Genomic DNA, 22208 nt, shown 5'->3' on the forward strand with positions numbered 1-22208 from the left:
TCGCAGAAGTCCTTTGCTGAGGAGCCATGGCTGGTGAGAGAGGTACCCACACCCAGCCAACTGGCATGATGACAGTTGAAATCACCACATATGAGGAAGAGAGAGTTGGGATGAGTAGATAGAAGTTGGTCCATATCATCAGACAGCGAGATGTAGATGGAGTCATCACTGTTTGGTGGACGGTACAACACACATATGAACAAGAGGTGGGAGCGAAGGGGAAGCCGTAGCCAGAGGTATTCCTGGGGGTGAGGTGGAGAGAGTGCAGTGCAGGGCGAGTGAGGAAGAGAGTTTTTGATAAAGATAGCAACCCCGCCTCCAGGACGAGGCTCAGGTCTATCATACAGGAGGAGGGAGTAGCCCGGGAGAGATACTATGGAATCAGAGACATCATAAAGGAGGAAAGTTTCTGTTAAGCAGATCACGTCTGGTTTGACAGAAGCAACCTGTATGGAGAGATCAGTTAAGTTTGAACGAAGGCCCCGGATGTTTGAGGTCCATACCGTTAATGAAGAGGAAGGGGGAGCATCAGATACAGAACAGGGGGGAGGAGGGGTAGGGTAAGATGTGGAAGAGGTGGAAGAGGTAGGGAGAGCTGTTGAAGGTGTGTCAGAGATTTCAGAATAGCTCGGAGAAAGGGAAGGATGGGGCGGACAAAAGGTTTGATGGTGATTGGGTGAGCCACAATGAGGTGTTATTTGAGGAGGGGGAAGAGCGAGGCAGAAGGTTGGGGGAGATGGAGGTGAGAGTTTGAAGGGGGAAGAAGCGGGGAGGACGCTTTGAGGAGGGGGAGTGGCGGGGGGAAATTGAGAAGCAATGAGGGTGGGGAGATTTGAAGGGGAGGGGTGAGGGGGGAGTTTGGGAGGGAAGGGACAAGGGGAGGGATTTGAAAGGGATGGGATATGGGGGAGATTTGGAGGGGAGGGGTGAGGCAGGAGTCTAGGAGGGGAGGGGCGAGGGGGCGTCTTGGCGGGGAGGGGTGAGGGAGTAGTTTAGGAGGGAGGGGGCAAGGGGGGAGATTTGAAAGGGATGGGTGATGGGGAAGATTTGGAGGGGAGGGGTGATGGGGAAGATTTGGAGGGGAGGGGTTATGGGGAAGATTTGGAGGGGAGGGGTGAGATTGGATTTTTGAAAGTGTACGATTTATGGGAAACGAACATTTATTGCAAAATGAGTTTCTTGTGACCTTCGAGTTAAAAATACGTTTAAGGACGCTGGATGGAGGATGGAGTGCAGGAGAGTTTAGGGAATGCAGAACAAAGGCACTATAGGAGATGGATATTTTTTTTGGGATGAATTGATTTGGGATGAAGTCTTTGACTTCAATCACCAATTATTTGTAAGGTGAAATATATTTTAGGGATTTCACAAGTATTATGCTCTGCTTGAGGTATTTCTTGATCGTTTGTGTGGTTGTACATTATTCTTTCATGGCCGAACTGTAGAATTGAGAGGCCCCAAATATTGAATGTGGGTACTTCAGAATTTGGGCAATATTTTAAGCCACAACTACCCCACAACCCCCCCCCCCCTCCTCAAGGAAATTATCTGCATGTATGTTTGTGTAATTCTGAAAATCATAGAAAAAAAACAAAGGCTGAGCCAATGTCCACCAAATTTTACACAAATGCTGGGGGTACCGAGGTTCAAGACAAGGGTACAAAAAATCCCCCCAAAACTTACCCCTCCCACCCCACAAGGAAATTATCTATGTGTTGTGTGTTCGTGTGAAAAATCAAATTTAAAAAATGGCTGGGCCAGTCTCCACCAAATTTTTCAAACATGCTGGGGGTACCAAGGATCAGGTCATGGGTACAACCCCACCACCTCTTCCCCCTCCCCCAACACACAAGGAGCTGCACGGGGAAAAAACACGTCGGGGTTGTGGTACATGTAAAGCTCACAAGGCTCGGCAGTGCTGGAAGCTCCCCTCTCCCCCTCGCCAGGTAACCCATGCTAGTGTTGTATAATGTACCTCTTAACCATTTCTACTTAAGCTCACCTTGTTAACGCTGCCACCGAATGTGAACAAAACTTGGTGGACAGGTTGGGTGTGTGACAAGGACGAAATGATTAGACTTTGGCAAATATCTGGCTCCGAATCTGGATACTAGAATTTTTAAGTGACTCTTCACCATTGAGTGATGGGCCAAAACGATACACAGTATCGTACGATATCTCAAAAAGTTGTGGCCGGATTATTATAAAACTACTCGGCTTTTGGTTAAGGTACGGATGCAGATCCTGCCTATCAGTACGATAGAAAATGCAAACCCATTCAACCTGACGGAGGTAAGTGCTCTACCATGCCATTCTAGTTCATGTGTGTATTCCTGTTTGCCCTCTCTCCACAACCACAATATCAGACACTGAACTTCCGTCTTTTAACATTTATCTCTTCCTTTTCCTTGCCAGATTTGACTAAGTAAAGGAAAAATTTGATAACCATTTGGTAGATATGAGGTTAAAGTAGGGGGGCCTCATTGAAAGGTTTGAAAACTTACATTTTTGAAACTTGAAGAATTGGTTGAAAGGCTGGGAGCTATTTAAAAGGTGTGATTTATTATTTGAAGAGATAATTTATTTCAACACATTAAAATAATTTCTGGTCATCAGCGGGCATCAATTGAGCTTTCAATTGAGCATCATTTGAGAGCTTTCAATTGAGCATCATTTGAGAGCTTTTCAACTTGTTTCGACAAGTGGTTTAGGAATGCATAAAATACAGAGCACGTATGTAAATTGGCCAAGTGTTTTTTGCTTCTATATGGTTTCAAAATGGGATATTATTATAATACTGTAAACCACTGGGACTTGTAGTCCCCTCTTCCACCGAGGGTGGCGCTATACAATGCGCATTTACATAGCGAACTTGCGTCCGTCTCCAAACTCCTGAACTCCCGCGACTATGAATTCGTTTCACCACATCTCAAGTACAACCACCAACGTTCAACTCATTCCGTCCAGCAGTTTAGGAGTGCTTACAAGTCTCACACACACACCAAATTCCAAATTATATATAGCACGATTCTAAAAAATGATTTTCCTGAAAAAGGGCTGAATTGATTAGGCCAATATTATTTTCATTTATATTGTGTCATTGAAGAGCTTTTTGCCTTATCAAACCACCTTTTATCCCCTGCCAGAAATATGCACGACCTCTTTTTGGCCTTTATCGGGATTATATATACTAGGGCATGCCCGTACTATATATATATCTAAAATTATATCCCCCCCCTCTATTTACATGAAATGGTTTGGTCCAAAGCGAACGGCTTGCGAGTACGGTGACAATCCCCCCCCCCCTCTATTTACATGAAATGGTTTGGTCCAAAGCGAACGGCTTGCGAGTACGGTGACAATCCCCCCCCCCCCTCTATTTACATGGAATGGTTTGGTCCAAAGCGAACGGCTTGCCAGTACGGTGACAATCCCCCCCCCTCTATTTACATGCAATGGTTTGGTCCAAAGCGAACGGCTTGCGGAGTTTGGTAAAGAAATCGCCATAGCTCGGTAACTACTTGTCCGATTAATTTAAAACCTTGAAAAGGCACATCCTCGGGTCCCCAGCAATATACCTGGCAAGTTTCAAGTATATCGGACTGGTAGTTGTCGAGAAACAGCGGTCACAGACAAACATACATACATACATACATACAAACATACAAACATACACACAGAGATTACTGGAATTATAGATAGATAGTTCTCAACAGTAAACAAGCCTGGTGTTGGCTTAGCGGTTCGGGTGCCGGCTTGGGATCTTAGGATCCTGAATTAGAATCCTGGTCGATCGCTGAATTAACGCCAGGGGGGTTGACTCAGCCTGTCATCCTCCGGGGTCGGCAAATTGAGCACCAGCTTGCTGGGATGAATGATCCCGGTGTGTACCCCGGTTTAGAATAGGTACACCGTATCCCTGCGCATCGTAAGAGGCGACCAAGGGTTGGCGTCAGGAAGGGCATCCGGCCATAAAAACGTTGCCTCAAACAGGGAACCATGATTGTCATGGGGCCCGCAAGGATCTAGCGGGGAAAAATGGCCTTAAAACGATCATTCATTCACATTCATTCAGTAAACACAAAAATCAAATCGTTTCAGTCATTCATGCCACATTGCAGATGGTGTATTATTTTCTGATTATAGCGGATATGGTGTGTGCCACACTTATTAGGTGCTCGTATTCTTCATACTGAACGTATGTGGAGACTTCCTTACCGACATGAATACCGTTCCTTTCCGTTGTGGTATGTGCTTGACTGGCTCACGTGGTGCTGCCTCGGACCGATTGAACCTCCGGCTGCATTGGCAATCTGCTGCAGCTTTTCAGTGTTGTGGGCATCAACGTTCTTGAACACCGGCTCGCTCATTGTCTGCCAGGAAAGGATATGCTTGAATGGTCTGAATGATTACCATCCTTCAAACCTTAGGCAAATTATTATGCATGGATGGCAATTTGCAGTTAGAGGTTACCCCTTTCTACCTTCCTCTCTCTCTCTCTCTCTCTCTGAAAAAAAAAAAAAAAACTAGAGAAAAAAGGCCTAGGGCAGTGAACAATTGTTTTAAAACTCTTCATATCCTGTACGTTCATATAGTTCGAGCAAATTCAGCAACAATTTTAGATCACGTGGGTTAAAATATGAAGATCCATCGTTCTGTAGCAATCTATCATTCCAAGAATGTATTGGATTGACTTTCCTTCATTACGCATCATCATTATCATGGTAATGCTCCAGATCACTTCATTCATTTCATTTGAAACTTTAAGGTGAGTGGTCTTCAAGGTGAGTGGTCTTTAAGGTGAGTGGTCTGGTGGATGCTGTGGCCTGAGCATGTTGTGTTGTGAACCGATTTACTTTGTTGCTTGTCTATTGTTTAGAAATGCCCTCTTTACCTCCCCCAATGAAGGTGTACCAAGGTTATGTTTTCATCCCTGTACGTTTGTTACTTGCAAAATGGAAGATTTTTCAAGTATATTGGTTGGTCTTGTGCATTATTCTGTGACTGTCTGTTTGTCTTTCTGTCAATCGCCTACAGGTCACAATTTTTAACCGATCTTCACGAAACCTCACCAGATGGTAGAGATGGTCATAAGGAAGAAGCCTATTCATTTTGAAGTCAAAGGTCATCTTGAGGTCAAATTTCTAAAATTGTCATTTTTCATCTGATTGACTTGAGAATTGAACAGCATTTACATATTGAGTCATTAAATTGGGAAACCAACTATTTTTGATGTCAAAAGGTCAAAGGTCAACTCAAGGTCATACTTCTAATATCATTAATTTTCATCTGAAAAACCGTCAATTTTCATCTGATTAACTTGAGAATTGAACATTTGCATATTGAGTCATTAAATTGGCAAACCAACTATGTTTGAGGTCAAAAGGTCAAAGGTCAACTCAAAGTCAAACTTGTAATATCATCAATTTTCATCTGAAAAACCATCAATTTTCATCCGATTGACTTGAGAATTAAACAGCATTTGCATATCGAGTCATTAAGTTGGGAAACCAACTATGTTTGATGTCAAAAGGTCAAAGGTCAACTCAAGGTCAAAATCCTAATATCATCAATTTTAATCCGATTGACCCGAACTTTGATTGAGATTGTCAATTTAAATCTTAATGAAATGGACAATTAAATGTATCCATGGCAACCTTTTTTGGGGGGAGAGGTGGATTTTGCAAGTATCGTGCTCTACATGACGTCTTCCTGTTTGTTTAATTGTCTATGAGCAGAATATCTCAAAACATTATTGACAGATTCTGATGAAATTTGGTGGACAGAAGATCCGGATCTGGATCCCATAATTTTTAAAGTAATTCTTCACCATTGAGAGATAGGGCCAAAAATGTATATATACAGGGTGTTCCTGCTTAACATCATCCCGGTTAATGTTATTTCGTTGTAACGTTTATACTGATTAGATACTAAGGCTTCACAAAACTTCATGATTATTTACCTACAACTTGTTATTACATCGTCAGTTATGGAAATGTGATGGAAAGTCTTCAGTGCTACTTTGAAATTGATAAAGAAAAGAAGAGGCAGAGCAGCAAGCAGTTAACCATTAATGCTTTCTTTCGGGAGGGAGGGAAACACTCATCTCAACAGCTCGCAGAAGCTTTCACGTCACGGCGAGGAGGAGAACCCTCTGGATCTCAGTGACTTTCCTCCCTCCCACTCTCCACCATCCACCAGTAGATTGTTTTATTGTACGAAAAGATCATTCTTTTGTTGTTTATTTTACATTTATTTACAGTACTGTATTACATTACAGGATATATAAGCAATGAAAAGTGTTAGAATTTGCATTTAATGTGGGCATTTACATTTTACATTTACACAAATTTACATTTCGTGATGCATTTAATGTGGGCGAAGGAATCTAACCTCCCCCCATATTTACATTAATTGTTATGAGATAAATTGATCCATTAAACGTCGTTTCACTTAACGTCGTGTTTCCAAGAACGTAACCATGTCGATAACCGAGGACCAAGTGTATAGCACGATATCTGAAAGGGTTATGGACTGATTCTGATGAAACTTGGTGAACAGGTTGTGTGTTTGACCAGAACAGATTGATTCGATTTTAGTGAAGATCCAAATCCAGATCTTCATACGAGATTTTTTTTTAAAGTGAACATTGCCAAAATATTTGGAATCGGGCCAAAAACAACATACATCATGATATTTCTTCAAAACGGTATGGACGGATTGTGACAAAACTCGGTGAATGATTTGGTTTGCTTTGGTAACAAGAACATGCCGATTCGATTTTGGTCCAGGTCCGAATCTAGATCCGGCCTATCAGTGGGATACAAAACGTAAACTTTTTGGACTTTTTGTCACATGCTTTTTGTAATAAACTGAAATGAGAACTGGTCAGCCCGGTGGAGGTATGTGCTCTACCGAGTGCTATTCTCGTTATTAGTCCCCTACCGGTGTACACCGGAGGGGACTATAGGTTTGCACGCCGTCCCTCCATCCGTCAGTCCGTCAGTCTGTCAGTCTGTCAGTCCGTCAGTCTGTCAGTCAGTCTGTCAGTCCGTCAGTCCGTCAGTCCGTCAGTCCGTCAGTCCGTCAGTCCGTCAGTCCGTCAGTCCGTCAGTCCGTCAGTCCGTCACGCAAAGAACAGTTTTCCGGACTTCTTTTCTAAACGCTTAATGCTAATGATTTCAAACTTGGCACATGGTTTCCTCATGATAAGTTACAGGTCAAGTTCGAACTTCACGACGTTTCGATCATTTTTAACAAAGTTATGGCACTTTGAACTTTGGGAATTCTGATAATTCGGATGCTCCTTAACTCAGTGCCATTTTAAGTTTTAATTTCCTTTAAAAACCAATTTCTCTGCAATAATTAGACCGATTGAGATCAAATTTTCACCGTAGTAGGGACTCGGTCTGTAGAATATTTTAATGGTAATTATGACGTCACAGGTCACGTGGTTCGGCCACCATATTGTTTTTCGTGCAAACACGACCACCCCTTTTTAGCCACGTCGCAGACGCTGCTCATAGAGTGCCCTCTGCTGTTGTTGTTGTTGTTCTTTTTCTTCTTGTTCTTCTTGTTCTTGCAGAGAAGACAAAACCTCAAAGCTCCACCCATTCTGGGAACCATAGCTCCACACATTCTGGGAGAGCCTTCATATAAACAAATATCCACCATTTTATTAACTCACATAGCTTTGAGGCCTGTTTTGTAGGCCCGTGGTGTCTTCCTCTCTCACACAGTTTTATTTGAAATCAAATTCGATATATCATTTCATTTTTCACAGTCGCTAACATAGTTTTAGACTCGGTTGAAAAAAAACTGGAAGAAAATCCGATGAAAGTTGCCCTTTATAGAACGAAATGAATTCTCAAAGGCCTGTAACTTCAAGTCCATTGAGATTTTTTTTTTTAAAATCGCGGCATGGTCAGTCATACACCGCCCGAAATAAGAGACGGGAAAATGCCGAGATATATATATTTTGTTTAAATCGCGGCATGGTCAGTCATACACCGCCCGAAATAACAGATGGGAAAATGCCGAGATATATTAAAAATTCGTCCATTTGATGACATTCGTCACGATGAAATATTTAACTTATACGTCGTCACAATAATGTGGAGAGAGGAGCATAGCTTCGTTCACGTGTCGCCACATACGGGAAAATGCCGAGATATATATATTTTGTTTAAATCGCGGCATGGTCAGTCATACACCGCCCGAAATAACAGACGGGAAAATGCCGAGATATATTAAAAAATCGTCCATTTGATGACAATCGTCACGATGAAATATTTAATTTATACGTCGTCACAATAATGTGGAGAGAGGAGCATAGCTTCGTTCACGTGTCGCCACATACGGGAAATTGCCGAGATATATATATTTTTTAATCGCGGCATGGTCAGTCATACACCGCCTGAAATAACAGACGGGAAAATGCCGAGATATATTAAAAATTCGTCCATTTGATGACAATCGTCACGATGAAATATTTAATTTATACATCGTCACAATAATGTGGAGAGAGGAGCATAGCGTCGTCCACGTGTCGCTACACACGAGAAATTGCCGAGATATATTTTTTTAAATCGCGGCATGGTCAGTCATACACCGCCTGAAATAACAGACGGGAAAATGCCGAGATATATTAAAAATTCGTCCATTTGATGACAATCGTCACGATGAAATATTTAATTTATACGTCATCACAATAATGTGGAGAGAGGAGCATAGCTTCGTTCACGTGTCGCCACACACGGGAAATTGCCGAGATATATATTTTTTAAATCGCGGCATGGTCAGTCATACACCGCCTGAAATAACAGACGGGAAAATGCCGAGATATATAAAAAATTCGTCGCCACACACGGGAAATTGCCGAGATATATTTTCACTTTGCACAAAAATAACATCAAGTAATCGAATCAATAGGAATGTCCTGTGCCTATAACATCGACGTTATAGACACAGCTGCATCTAGGCATTGTGTAACATCGACGCGGCTTTTGTTTTAATTAAAACTTTTTGTACTTGTTCTCTGCAACGGCTGAACAGATCGAGGCCAAACTTTGCAGGCAGAATCGCATACCCATGACGAACAAAAAATTCAGCGAGCATGACGTCATGCGTCACATGGTTTCAGAGTTATGACGTTTTTAAGCATGAACCTTTAAAACCGAGCTCCTCCCTCATTTTTGATCCAAATCGATGGGAAACTTCACAGATCTGTTCAGCACGAAAATTTCCTTTTGGAATTTGCGATAGGGCACGTCGTTTGGCAGATATCGTTAATTAAACGAAAATATTTTTAAAAATGGATATCTCTTGTTTATTCTCGAGTTCTCCTCAAGCCGCACTGCGCGTCCTCAGCCTCGTCTCGCGAACGTCAACAGCGCGACACAGCGTGCGCTTTCTGGAGGGGCGGAGCCAAGCCGAGCAACATATATATACACATCGATCATTGATCGTGAACCGGAAAATAAAATAAATTACTGATGGTTTCAGAGTTATGACATTTTTAAGCATGAACCTTTAAAACTGAGCTCCTCCCTCATTTTTGATCCAATCGAGGGGAAACTTCACAAATCTGTTCAGCATGTCAGTCTACTAAAACGTCCTTTTGGAATTTGCGATAGGGCACGTGGTTTGGCAGATATCGTTAGTTAAACGAAAATATATAAATAAATAAAAAAGGATATCTCTTGAATCGCTAGTGCCTCAGACCGTGAGTTGGTAATTATATAATTCACACAGTGCAATACGTGCAGGCCGCTCCACGGAGTGACCTTGCGGTCTTATCAACGAGGCGAGGCGTGACACACGTGTCTCAGCATACCTCAGATCAAGTTTGAAAACCATCATCAACCGTGCATAAATTTGCATATTCGATCATTTTTGACAAAGTTATGGCACTTTGAACTTTGGTAGGGGACATGTATTGCAGCGCAATACTCAGAATGCTTGTTCATTTAACCATACACTGAAATACTTGTTATCAATACAAAAATACATTTGTATCATCTAGAGTTCTTGATTTTCGTGCAAAATTTGCAGACCACTCTTTCTAATTAATGAGCCCACCAAAAGGAATGTCCCTCATGATGCGGAACCCCTGGCTGGCACAGCAGAGCTAGTACAGCACCAGAATGACAGATATTAATTAATTAATGAACTAATTAACGTGAGCTGAACTCAAAGAAACAATTTTTGTTGAGTTCAGCTTGTTTGAGTTCAGTTTCTTTGTCTTCAGCTTGAGTTAATTAGTTCAGCCCATTGATTTAATGAATCCTAGTTTCTTGTAAGAAGCAGAATGAAGGATACAGGTGTGGGTGTCCAAATAAAATGCAAAAATATACTTTACCATTCCTTTTCTTCTGACCAGTTAATAATTGCTTGTGTTGCTGAGGAGGTGCTGAGTTGTTTGGGGGAAAGGAGGGGAGGGGGCAGGAGGGAAAGCTTTCCCGAAGCATTTTTGTTGATGAAAGAAAAGCTCACCTGTAAATATAAGACACGAAAGTTCTCGTCGAAATCATCCTCTTTGTGCAATCCGGTCCTCTCAGTTACCCTGGTTTGTGGAGAGAAGATAAGAATGTTCAAAAGGCATTTTCATCTTCAACTTACTCAATCTTTAGGCATAGGAGAAACACAACATATGATGCATGAACACACACCGAGAATGAAAAGGAAAAAGATTAGGAGGAAGAAGAAGCATATGGTTGGTATTGCGCTCCAAATTGTTTCTGTATTTGCTTGTGATTAACATTATTCTTTGGAGATTATTTTGCACAGTTATCATATTAGTCAAATTTTGCACAGTTATCATATGCCTAAAGAAGAAGAGAATATTAGTACAACCCAAATTTTTATCACTTTTGGAAACCAAACACCTGCTCCCAATATGGCGTTCAATCACATAAACCGTTTCTTGGGGGTAAAGACAAAGGGGGAACAGGAGAGTGGTTGAGGTAAGCACAGGTAAGCATTTGGTAAAGGTAAAATGAGATCCATCAATGTTCATTGTAACATACTTTGGAGAAACAAAGCAAACAGTAATTCCCAGAACAAACAATGATTCCAATGACGTTTGTTCTTGTTAGACGAGTCAACTTTCTAAGTTTCAGGGAAGGGTAGCAGACATAATATCAGGATTTGAAGCTCTGAGCATCCCCATGAGGTCCGAGAACTTGAGCACGACAGCCCAAAGGTTAACGTGTGGTGTTCCCGAATGCATGACCGAGTGATTGCGCCATTCTTCTTTGCTTAAGCCACTATAAAGTTCAAAAATTACCGGGATATGTTGGAGAACTTTATACTCCCATAATTGTTGGACCTGCAACTGCAGGTCATTTACCAAAAGGACAAAGCTCTCCCACCCTGGAGTTTGATAGTGCGACTTTTTCAATAAACACTTCAATGGTTGATGGATCGACAATGACGGTCCAATTCTGTGGCCACCACGTTTGATTCACAATCAGTTTGGATTTTTTTAACCATAAGGGCAGGAATGCTGAATCGAACCTGAAAGGAGATCGAATGTTGCCTTGACATGTTACATGTGACAGTGCTAATATAAAAGTGTAATGTATATGATAAATGATGATCTTGAGAAATCTTCACAATAAAACTTTGAGAAACATTCCTTCATATGCAGCAAACTGCATCTTGTGTCCCGTTTCATTATTTTCTCATTGCGGTTTGAATTTGGAACAGGAATTTGTGGACACGTTGTGTGCCTAGGTACGTACACAAGAACCACCTTTAGAGGCCATTTTTCCCCACAGAGCAGGGGTTGGCCTATTTCGGGCACCTTTGTCCCCTTTTTGAAGCAATGTTTTATGGCCGGATGCCCTTCCTGCCGCCAACCCTGTTAGTCTCTTGCAACACAGGGAATTACCAGTGAGCTGGTACTCAATTTGCCGACCACAGAAGGATGACAGGCTGAGTTAACCCCCCCTGGCGTCAATTCAACGATCAACCGGGATTCAAACTCAGGATCCTAAGATCCCAAGCCAGCACCCTAACCGCTAAGCCAAAACCAGGCTATGTACGTACACATGTATATATATATATATATATATATATATATATATATATAATTATATGTATATATATATACATAATATATGTATACACATAATTAACTCTTTGCTAAAAGTGACTTTATGAAAATAAAAATTGAAAAATAAATATACAATTTTTTTTCCCTTCAAAAATTCCCCAACTCTACAACCTTTTCTATGAAGTTCTTCTATGAAGTCAAAACATTTTAATCAAAATGATTAATTAAAAGTAAAATTGATTATTACTTAATCTTTTTGAATAATATATAATCAGGATGCTGTACAATCGTAAATAATCATGCATCTCGTAGATTTACAAAGCGAAATCTTTTGAAAATCCATTATTTTTGTCAAATAAACCCAGTGTTAACTTCAACGGCACTCAGTAGAGAGCATACATCCACCAGGTGAACACGAACAGTATACGTTTTGTATCCTAGAGTGGACCAGAAATTCACAATACAGAATCACATTTAATCAAAATCATCCATCCATAACGTTTTGAGATATCCCGCAATGTATCGTTTTTGGCCCCGTCTCCCAATGGTGAAGAATCACTTAAAAAATTATACCAGCTTGATCCGGATCCGGATCTTCACCAAAATTGAATCCATTCTTCCTTGTCGCATACACAACCTGTCCACCAAGTTTCATCCAAATATGTCCACAACTTTGAGATATCCTGGTATATATTGTTTTGGCCCTATCTCCCAATGGTGACGAATCACTTAAAGAAATTCTAGTAGCCGAATCCGGATCTTCTCCAAAATCTAATCATTTCGTCCTCGTCCCATACGCTACATCTCTGCCAAATTTCGTCTGAATCCGTCGACAACTTTTTGAGATATTTTATTCACAAACAAACAAAGAGACAGACAGACAGGGGTGAAAACATAACCTCCATCCATCCACCTTTGGTGGCGGAGGTGATCATATAATCAAATGAACCGTGTCACAATACTGTTGAGATAAAATAAACAAACGTACCTGTAAATGGGATCCATGTAGAGGAATGAAGAAGGTTTCATTTGTACGAAGGAATTATGTATAAGCCTGTGAGAGACGTCCAGGAATGAATCAGGCATCAATGCAATGGCTTTGGCTTTCCTTTCCCCAGTACTCAAATCTAGTGGTTTCTCTTGGACCTTTGTGCTGAAGGAGAAACCGGATGATGTAGTTGGCAAGAGGTAGTGTGGCTGGGGAAGGGGAAATGGTGATTGGGATGTTTTGTCCCCGATATGATAAGAGGGTAGTGCTTGTGCAGGGAGATATGGAAGGGCAAAGCGAGCCTCAAACGGGCAGGTAAAGGTACCGAGGGAGTCTATTTGGCCTAAAGAATGTTCAGATATTGCATCGATGGGACTCGGGGAGTTGACAAAAGATGGCCAGCACTCCCTCCAGCTTTGTTCGCTTGTGCTGTCGGATGCCTCGCCGTCACTGCCAGCAAGCTCTCCAGAAGACGGAGAAGATGGCAGCACTTCAAGGTTCGCCATGTGGTGTTCTGAGGAGAATGGAAACCTTCGCTTCCCCTCCATAATGGTGGTGGTAATGCAGAAGCGGTGATGCTTGGCCAAGGCAGCGAGCGAGGGAAATGACTGGGAACAGGAGGAGCAGATAGACTGTTGTCTGCATGCTGTGTGTGTACGCTTGTGCCGACAAAGGTTGGAGAACTGTGTGTAGGACTTGTAACAGAATTCACCTGGTGGTTCATAAAAACAAACAAGGGGGAAATGGGCATACGGCGATGAATTATGAATGTCAATCCATTGGAATGAGATATCTCTTCCACATTTTCAGAATTCATATTACTTTTTCCATGGAAAATAAGTGGAGGAGGGTGCGGGATGGGTGGCTTTGATAATTTGGGGTTACCAAGGTTACCATTTGGTTTATGGGAGCCGGCTGTAAGGGCAATTGTAAAGAACAAAGAAAAACATTAAAGCATCCAAGTCAGTTCACGACTCCCTAAGGTGCTGCAAAATTAACGGGATATCAGAGCAGTTTAATGGAGGAGATGGAGGGACTTTTATCCTCCTGCATTGAGGATAAAATATATAATTATATATATATATATACAGACTTGGCATTTAATATGGAATATTATTTTTTTCTTGACTTGGGTTTACTTTCTGAACTCAGTATATCAATCTGGTGAGTTTCTTTTATGCTTCGGTGATTTCTTTGTTAAAAGAATCATGCCATTGATTGTCTGTCGCAGCAATAAGTCAATAACAGAATTATATCACAGGTGGCGTGACAAAATGTACGGACAGGTACATTTGACGATTGGCTTCACAATTGGGTATATCAGGGTTGTTGCGTTCTGTATTAGTGGAAAACAACTGCTGCACGTCTACAAAAGTTATTGCCGCTTCCCCTGGAGATGGTCCGTCAACTGGACAATGCTATTTGTCATTTAGTGGTGGCTTTACGAAATTCCGGCATGAAACAGCGTGCTATTGCTCGGCAGTATGGCATCACTCAAGGTCAGGTGTCAAAGATCCTGAAAAGAAATGCTCAGAGGGGTGTCCCTACTCCAATACCAAGGCCAGGACATCCCCGCAGAACCACAAGGAGGGATGATCGCCAGCTGCACCGGTTAGTCCGCAATGGCCGTACCAAGTCAGCTAATTGGCTTAGGGCTGAGTGGCAGCAACTGACAAATGTGCCTGCATCCAGAAGGCTAGTCAACCAACGACTGGTTCAAGCAGGCTATCGTGCCAGGCGTCCCCTGAGAAAGCCACGTCTGATCAGACAACACCGCCAGCTCCGATTGCAGTGGGTCAGAGAGCACCGTCAATGGCAGCCAGGACACTGGAATCACGTGATCTTCAGTGACGAGTCTAGATTTCTGGTCTATCATCAAGATGGCCATGTCCGAGTGCGCAGACAAGAGCATGAAGCCTACAACGAAGATTGTATAGTGCCAAGAGTCCAAGCTGGAGGTGGTGGGGTGACTGTTTGGGCTGCTTTTCATGCAGGGGAAAAACTGGCCTGGTTGTTCTTTTTTTTTTTTTTTTTTTTTTTTTTTTGTATACAAGATCGAGGCTCGTGAAAGAGCGAACATTAATCACACAGAAAGACAAACCGACACATAAAACATATAACATCGGGAGCGGTAGACAAGATGGGGAGAGAGGGGGAAGGACACAAACACAACATTTGAGAGCAGGGACCGAGAGACATGGAGACATCGAGAGATCTGAGAGAGGGCGAGGGCTTTGGGGGGGGGGGCATGGGAAGGGGGCGGTGGGAGAGGTATAAAACATATGGACACTGCCAGGACTTCCAGGAAAGAAGTTGGAATTTCAAACAAGGTGGATCTGGGGTGAATTAGCGGGGGTAGAAAAGATCAAGGTTTTGGATGGGGGAAGATAAGAGATGGTGGTGAACAGCTGTTTTAAAGACCTGGAGGGAGGAGTGGGATTGAAGGGAGTGAGGGAGTTTGTTCCAGAGGCGGGAGAAAAGAGGAATGAAAGAGTGAAGGTGAGCAGAGAGCCGAGATTTCGGCAGTTTAACCATCAGAGGGTTGCTGGCAGATCTTGTGCGACCTGTAGGAATATTTGGGGGACAGAGCACAGAGAGAGCTGGGGGTGCAAGGCCGGAGAGGAGTCGGTAGAAGACAGAAAGACCACCTACCTGCCTGCGGTGAGTGAGTGAAAGGCCCTCAGAGATAGCTTCATCGCGGGAGATTCCAATAATTCTGAAAGCTTTGGTTTCAACAGCGTGAAGCCGAGCTAGGTGTGAGGCAGGAGCACCGGCCCATAGGGGAGAACAGTATTCAATTGAGCTGCGGATGAAAGCCTTGTATGTGGTGAGGAGCTCAGGTGTGCCGAGGAAGGACTTCGCACGACGGAGGATGCCCAGTCGGCGACTGGCTTTGGAGGCCAGCTTGGAAATGTGGTTTTCCCAAGAAAGATCATGGCAGATAGTGAGACCCAAAATCTTGAGCGACAGAACTTCTTGGAGAGGATTGTTGAGAAAGTAGATGGGAGGGTTGTCCAGTCGGTCTTTTCGGAGAGACATAGTAAGTGTGTGAGATTTGTTAGGATTGAAAGACATGTTCCACTTGTTTGACCAGTCTGTGATTTTGTCCAGGTCTTCAGAGAGTGAGGAGGCAGCAGACTGCCGATCTGAGGGAAGAGGAATGGAGCGGCAGAGAGTGGAGTCATCAGCAAAGAGATAGAGAGGATTTTCGAGAGAGTCAGAGAGATCATTGATGAAGACCAGAAAAAGCACGGGGCCCAGAACACTGCCTTGGGGAACTCCAGCCTGAACAGGAAGAGGAGATGAGAGAAACCCATTCAGGGCCACACGTTGACGACGACTAGAGAGGAAGTCCGCCAGCCATGCGTGGAGATTTCCATGGATACCAAAGGAGGAGAGTTTGGTGAGCAGAGCGGGGTGCCAGACCGTGTCGAAGGCACGTGATATGTCGAGGGAGACAGCTCTAATTTCCTGTTTGGCATTGAGGACCTCCATCCATTGTTGAGACAGCAGAAGCAGCATGTCCAGAGTAGAGTGACCTGGTCTGAAACCAAATTGATGATCAGAGATCAAGCCATTGGAGAAGAGGAAAGATTTCATATCCGAAGCAATGATGGATTCCATGACTTTGCTGATAATTGGGAGAAGGCTGATTGGTCTGTAGTTGCTAGGATCTGTTTTTGCACCTTTTTTGTGCAAACCGGTGATGTTGGCTGATTTCCAAGCAGATGGCAGTTGACCTTGAGCAAAAGAGAGGGTGAAGAGAACAGAGAGAGGGTGAGATAGAGCAGCAGAGCAGGATTTTAGGACCCGTGGGCTGATGCCGTCGGGTCCAGTTGCAGAATCAGAGTCGAGGGTTGACAGAAACTTTTCCACCTTGTCAGGAGGAAAGGACACGGAGTCCAGGAGCAGCAGGGTACGACTGGGTATGGTGGGTACAGAGAGGGATGGGTTTGGGACACAAGATTTAGAGGCAAACACAGAGTTGAGGCATTCAGCTTTTTCACGTGCGGAGTCAGCTGTGTAGCCGTTTGAGGTAAGGGAGGGGATGGAGGGGGAACAAACACCAGAAACGGATTTGACCAGACGCCACCAGGATTTGGAAGAGGGAGACAGATAAGAGAGTTCGGTCTTGAGAATGGAGAGATATTGTTTCCTTGCTCTCCTGAGGGTGGACACACACTTGTTTCGGGCTTTGTGAAAGGAAATGAGATTTCCTTCCGTTGGATTTGCTTTCCAGGAGACGAAGGCAAGTTGTTTCTGGGCAACAGTCTCACCACAAGATTCCGTGTACCATGGACGGGAGGAAGGGTATGACAACTGAAGACGAGATGGGATAAATCTGTGCATGAGAGAGAGCAATTTACTTTGGAAGAATTCCCAGGATGAGTTGATGTCAGAGGTGGTAGAGATGGGAGACCAGTCCAGATGATTGATGGCTGCTTGAAGACCGTGCCAGTTGGCCTGAGTGAAATGCCAGACTCGTCGACGCTGAGCAGGCTCCCTGAGGATGGTCAGAGAGATGTCCACTTTAACAAGGACATGATCAGATGATCTGATCGGAGCAGAAGAAGAGCAGCAGACATTTTCAGGGAAGTTAGTCATAACCAAGTCCAGAAGAGAAGATGTTCCGTTGACTGAGATCCGGGTCGGGAAATTGACAGATTGTGTCAGTCCCAGTGAGTCGCAGAAGTCCTTTGCTGAAGAGCCATGGCTGGTGAGAGAGGTACCCACACCCAGCCAACTGGCATGGTGACAATTGAAATCACCACATATGAGGAAGAGAGAGTTGGGATGAGTAGATAGAAGTTGGTCCATATCATCAGACAGCGAGATGTAGATGGAGTCATCACTGTTTGGTGGACGGTACAACACACATATGAACAAGAGGTGGGAGCGAAGGGGAAGCCGTAGCCAGAGGTATTCCTGGGGGTGAGGTGGAGAGAGTGCAGTGCAGGGCGAGTGAGGAAGAGAGTTTTTGATAAAGATAGCAACCCCGCCTCCAGGACGAGGCTCAGGTCTATCATACCGGAGGAGGGAGTAGCCCGGGAGAGATACTATGGAATCAGAGACATCATAAAGGAGGAAAGTTTCTGTTAAGCAGATCACGTCTGGTTTGACAGAAGCAACCTGTATGGAGAGATCAGTTAAGTTTGAACGAAGGCCCCGGATGTTTGAGGTCCATACCGTTAATGAAGAGGAAGGGGGAGCATCAGATACAGAACAGGGGGGAGGAGGGGTAGGGTAAGATGTGGAAGAGGTGGAAGAGATAGGGAGAGCTGTTGAAGGTGTGTCAGAGATTTCAGAATAGCTCGGAGAAAGGGAAGGATGGGGCGGACAAAAGGTTTGATGGTGATTGGGTGAGCCACAATGAGGTGTTATTTGAAGAGGGGGAAGAGCGAGGCAGAAGGTTGGGGGAGATGGAGGTGAGAGTTTGAAGGGGGAAGAAGTGGGGAGGACGCTTTGAGGAGGGGGAGTGAGAGGGGGGAAATTGAGAAGCAATGAGGGTGGGGAGATTTGAAGGGGAGGGGTGAGGGGGGAGTTTGGGAGGGAAGGGACAAGGGGAGGGATTTGAAAGGGATGGGATATGGGGGAGATTTGGAGGGGAGGGGTGAGGCAGGAGTCTAGGAGGGGAGGGGCGAGGGGGCGTCTTGGCGGGGAGGGGTGAGGGGGTAGTTTAGGAGGGAGGGGGCAAGGGGGGAGATTTGAAAGGAATGGGTGATGGGGAAGATTTGGAGGGGAGGGGTGATGGGGAAGATTTGGAGGGGAGGGGTTATGGGGAAGATTTGGAGGGGAGGGGTGAGATTGGATTTTTGAAAGTGTACGATTTATGGGAAACAAACATTTATTGCAAAATGAGTTTCTTGTGACCTTCGAGTTAAAAATACGTTTAAGGACGCTGGATGGAGGATGGAGTGCAGGAGAGTTTAGGGAATGTAGAAAAAAGGCACTATAGGAGATGGATATTTTTTTTGGGATGAATTGATTTGGTGAGCAAGTCGAAAGCAGCCTTTTAAAGAAGAAGAAGAAAAAGGTGTTATAAAATATGACGGAATACATAACTTGAGGGGAAAGTGTAAACATTGAAGGTTAATGAGTGAAAACTATCTGGGGAAATGGGGGAGAAACACGTGGTCGAAGAACGAACGAACGAATAAGAATGAATAAACGAATGAGAACAGAAAAGGAAATGTTTTTTTTTTTTTTTTTTTTTTTTTTTTTTAGTTGAGATTTACACAAGGAAGTAGGCTATGGGTGAAAAGCCTGGGAATACAGAGAACGAAAGTTATTGGATCACAAACGACGGACCGCTGAGAGAAAAACAAAGCCTCAAGGTTGTACAGTGCACACTGTACAAGGCCTCAAGACACGACACGGCAAACAGACGATCATTTTATGAAAGATAAACACCGAGAAACAACCAAAGTTGCACACAATAACTTCACACACCGAAAGATAAATACAGTTTCGACAAAATACAATTGTGAACAGACTTAACTTCGAAAAACGTGGAGACCATCTATTCTGAATGGAAACCTGAACCAGTTCAAGCACAGGGCCATTCTGGAAGAAACATTGCTTCCATTTGTTCATGCAGCCTTTCGAGGAAACTTTGTCTTCCAAGATGACAATGCATGGCCTCATCGTGCTCGCATGATCCAACACTTTCTTGCTGACCGTGGTGTCGAGCATATGGAGTGGCCTGCCATGTCCCCGGATATGAATCCGATAGAGAACTTATGGGCAGAATTAACGCATCAAATCGACCACTTGGACCAGCAGCCGACCTCTGTGCGTGAATTGCAGCAGGCTATTGTCACTGCATGGCAAGCGATTCCTGTCCAAACCTTGGCAAATCTCGTGAACAGCATGCCTCAACGTGTACGTGCTCTCCTGAATGCTCGTGGGGGTTACACGAAGTACTGAACTGTAATTTTACTGTCCGTAATCCCAGTCGTAATTTAACTTTTGTTTTTGTTAAAAAAAAATTTGGCTAATGTGCAAAATAAAAAGATACTTCTGGAAAACGCACAGAAGTTTAACACAGTACTGTCCATGAATTGAGTTCGATATCAGTTTATATCACTTTCAAGGATCAATTTATTTGCTTCGAAATGTCAAATATGTTTGTTGTTTTTTTTTGTTTTTGTTTTTTGGATACTGAATCGAGGCTCGTGAAAGAGATAACATTTATTTCACAAACAAATCAACCAAACAAACAAAATATACAAAAAGAGGGAGCGGAAAACAAGTTGGGGAGAGAAGAGGAAGCACACAACCACAACATTTGAGAGCAGGGAGAAGTGTGGGAGGGAGAGGGCTTGGGGGCAGGAGGCGTGGGAAGGGGAGGGGGGGTGGGGGGGAGAGGTATAAAACACAAGGGGACCGAAATTAGCAGGGGTAGAAAAGATCAAGGTTTTGGATGGGGGAGGATAAGAGATGGTGGTGAACAGCTGTTTTAAAGACCTGGAGGGTGGAGTGGGATTGAAGAGAGTGAGGGAGTTTGTTCCAGAGGCGGGAGAAAAGAGGAATGAAGGAGTGAAGGTGAGCAGAAAGTCTTGATTTTGGCAGTTTAACCATAAGAGGGTTGCAGGCAGATCTTGTGCGACCTGTAGGAATATTTGGGGGACAGAGCCCAGAGAGGGCTGGGGGGGCAAGGCCAGAGAGGAGTCGGTAGAAGATGGAAAGACCACCAACCTGCCTGCGGTGAGTGAGTGAAAGGCCCTTGGAGTTAGCTTCATCGCGGGAGATTCCAATGATTCTGAACAATTTGGTTTCAACAGCGTGAAGACGGGCTAGGTGTGAGGCAGGAGCACCAGACCAGAGGGGAGAGCAGTATTCCATAGAGCTGCGGATGAAAGCCTTGTATGTGGTGAGGAGCTCAGGTGTGCCAAGGAAGGACTTCGCACGACGGAGGATGCCCAGTCGGCGACTGGCTTTGGAGGCCAGATTTGAAATGTGGTTTTCCCAGGAAAGATCATGGCAAATAGTGAGACCAAAAAGCTTGAGTGACAGAACTTCTTGGAGAGGATTATTCAGAAAGTGGATGGGAGGGTTTTCCAGTCGGTCTTTTCGGAGAGACATCGTAAGAGTGTGAGATTTATCAGGATTGAAAGACATGTTCTATTTGTTTGCCCAGTCTGTGATTTTGTCCAGGTCTGCCGAGAGTGAGGAGGCTGCAGACTGCCGATCTGAGGGATGAGAAATGGAGCGACAGAGAGTAGAGTCGTCAGCAAAGAGATAGAGAGGATTTTCAAGAGAGTCAGAGAGATCATTGATGAAGACCAGAAAAAGCACAGGGCCCAGAACACTACCTTGGGGAACTCCAGCCTGAACAGGAAGAGGAGATGAGAGAAACCCATTCAGGGCCACACGTTGACTACGACCAGAGAGGAAGTCCGCCAGCCATGCGTGGAGATTTCCATGGATACCAAAGGAGGAGAGTTTGGTGAGCAGGGCAGGGTGCCAGACCGTATCGAAGGCACGTGAAATGTCAAGGGAGACGGCTCTAATTTCCTGTTTGGTGTTGAGGACCTCCATCCATTCTTGAGAAAGCAGAAGCAGCATGTCCAGAGTAGAGTGACCAGGTCTGAAACCAAATTGATGATCAGAGATCAAGCCATTGGAGAAGAGTAAAGATTTCATATCTGAAGCAATGATGGATTCCATGACTTTGCTGATAATTGGGAGAAGGCTGATTGGTCTGTAGTTGCTGGGATCTGTTTTTGCACCTTTTTTGTGCAAAGCGGTGATGTTGGCTGATTTCCAAGCAGATGGCAGATGACCTTGAGCAAAAGAGAGGGTGAAGAGAACAGAAAGAGGGAGTGAAAGAGTGGAAGCACATGATTTTAGGACCCATGGGCTGATGCCGTCAGGACCAGTTGCAGAATCAGAGTCGAGGGTTGACAGAAACTTTTCCACCTTGTCAGGAGGAAAGGACACAGTGTCCAGGAGCAGCTGGGTACAACTGGGTACGGTGGGTACAGAGAGGGATGGGTTTGGGACACAAGATTTAGAGGCAAACACAGAGTTGAGGCATTCAGCTTTTTCACGTGCGGAGTCAGCCGTTAAGCCGTTTGAGGTGAGGGAGGGGATGGAGGGGGAACAAACACCAGAAACAGATTTGACCAGACGCCACCAGGATTTGGAAGAGGGAGACAG

General features: G+C 44.1%; 1 protein-coding gene across 2 annotated transcripts in view; it reads right to left on the reverse strand.

The window, feature by feature from the left end:
• Window positions 1-22208, reverse strand: part of LOC137429276 (uncharacterized) — a 155546-nt gene that overhangs the window by 19220 nt on the left and 114118 nt on the right. For both annotated transcript variants that reach the window (XM_068119244.2, XM_078780663.1), the window contains 3 exons: window positions 13047-13758; window positions 10495-10564; window positions 4219-4373 (listed from right to left, as the gene is read on the reverse strand). In XM_068119244.2, coding sequence (XP_067975345.2) covers window positions 4219-4373; window positions 10495-10564; window positions 13047-13758 — 937 coding nt within the window. The remainder of the gene's footprint in view (window positions 1-4218; window positions 4374-10494; window positions 10565-13046; window positions 13759-22208) is intronic.

The sequence above is a fragment of the Myxine glutinosa genome, chromosome 6, assembly GCF_964187855.1.
Source record: "Myxine glutinosa chromosome 6, kmMyxGlut1.1, whole genome shotgun sequence".
NCBI lineage: Eukaryota > Metazoa > Chordata > Myxini > Myxiniformes > Myxinidae > Myxine > Myxine glutinosa.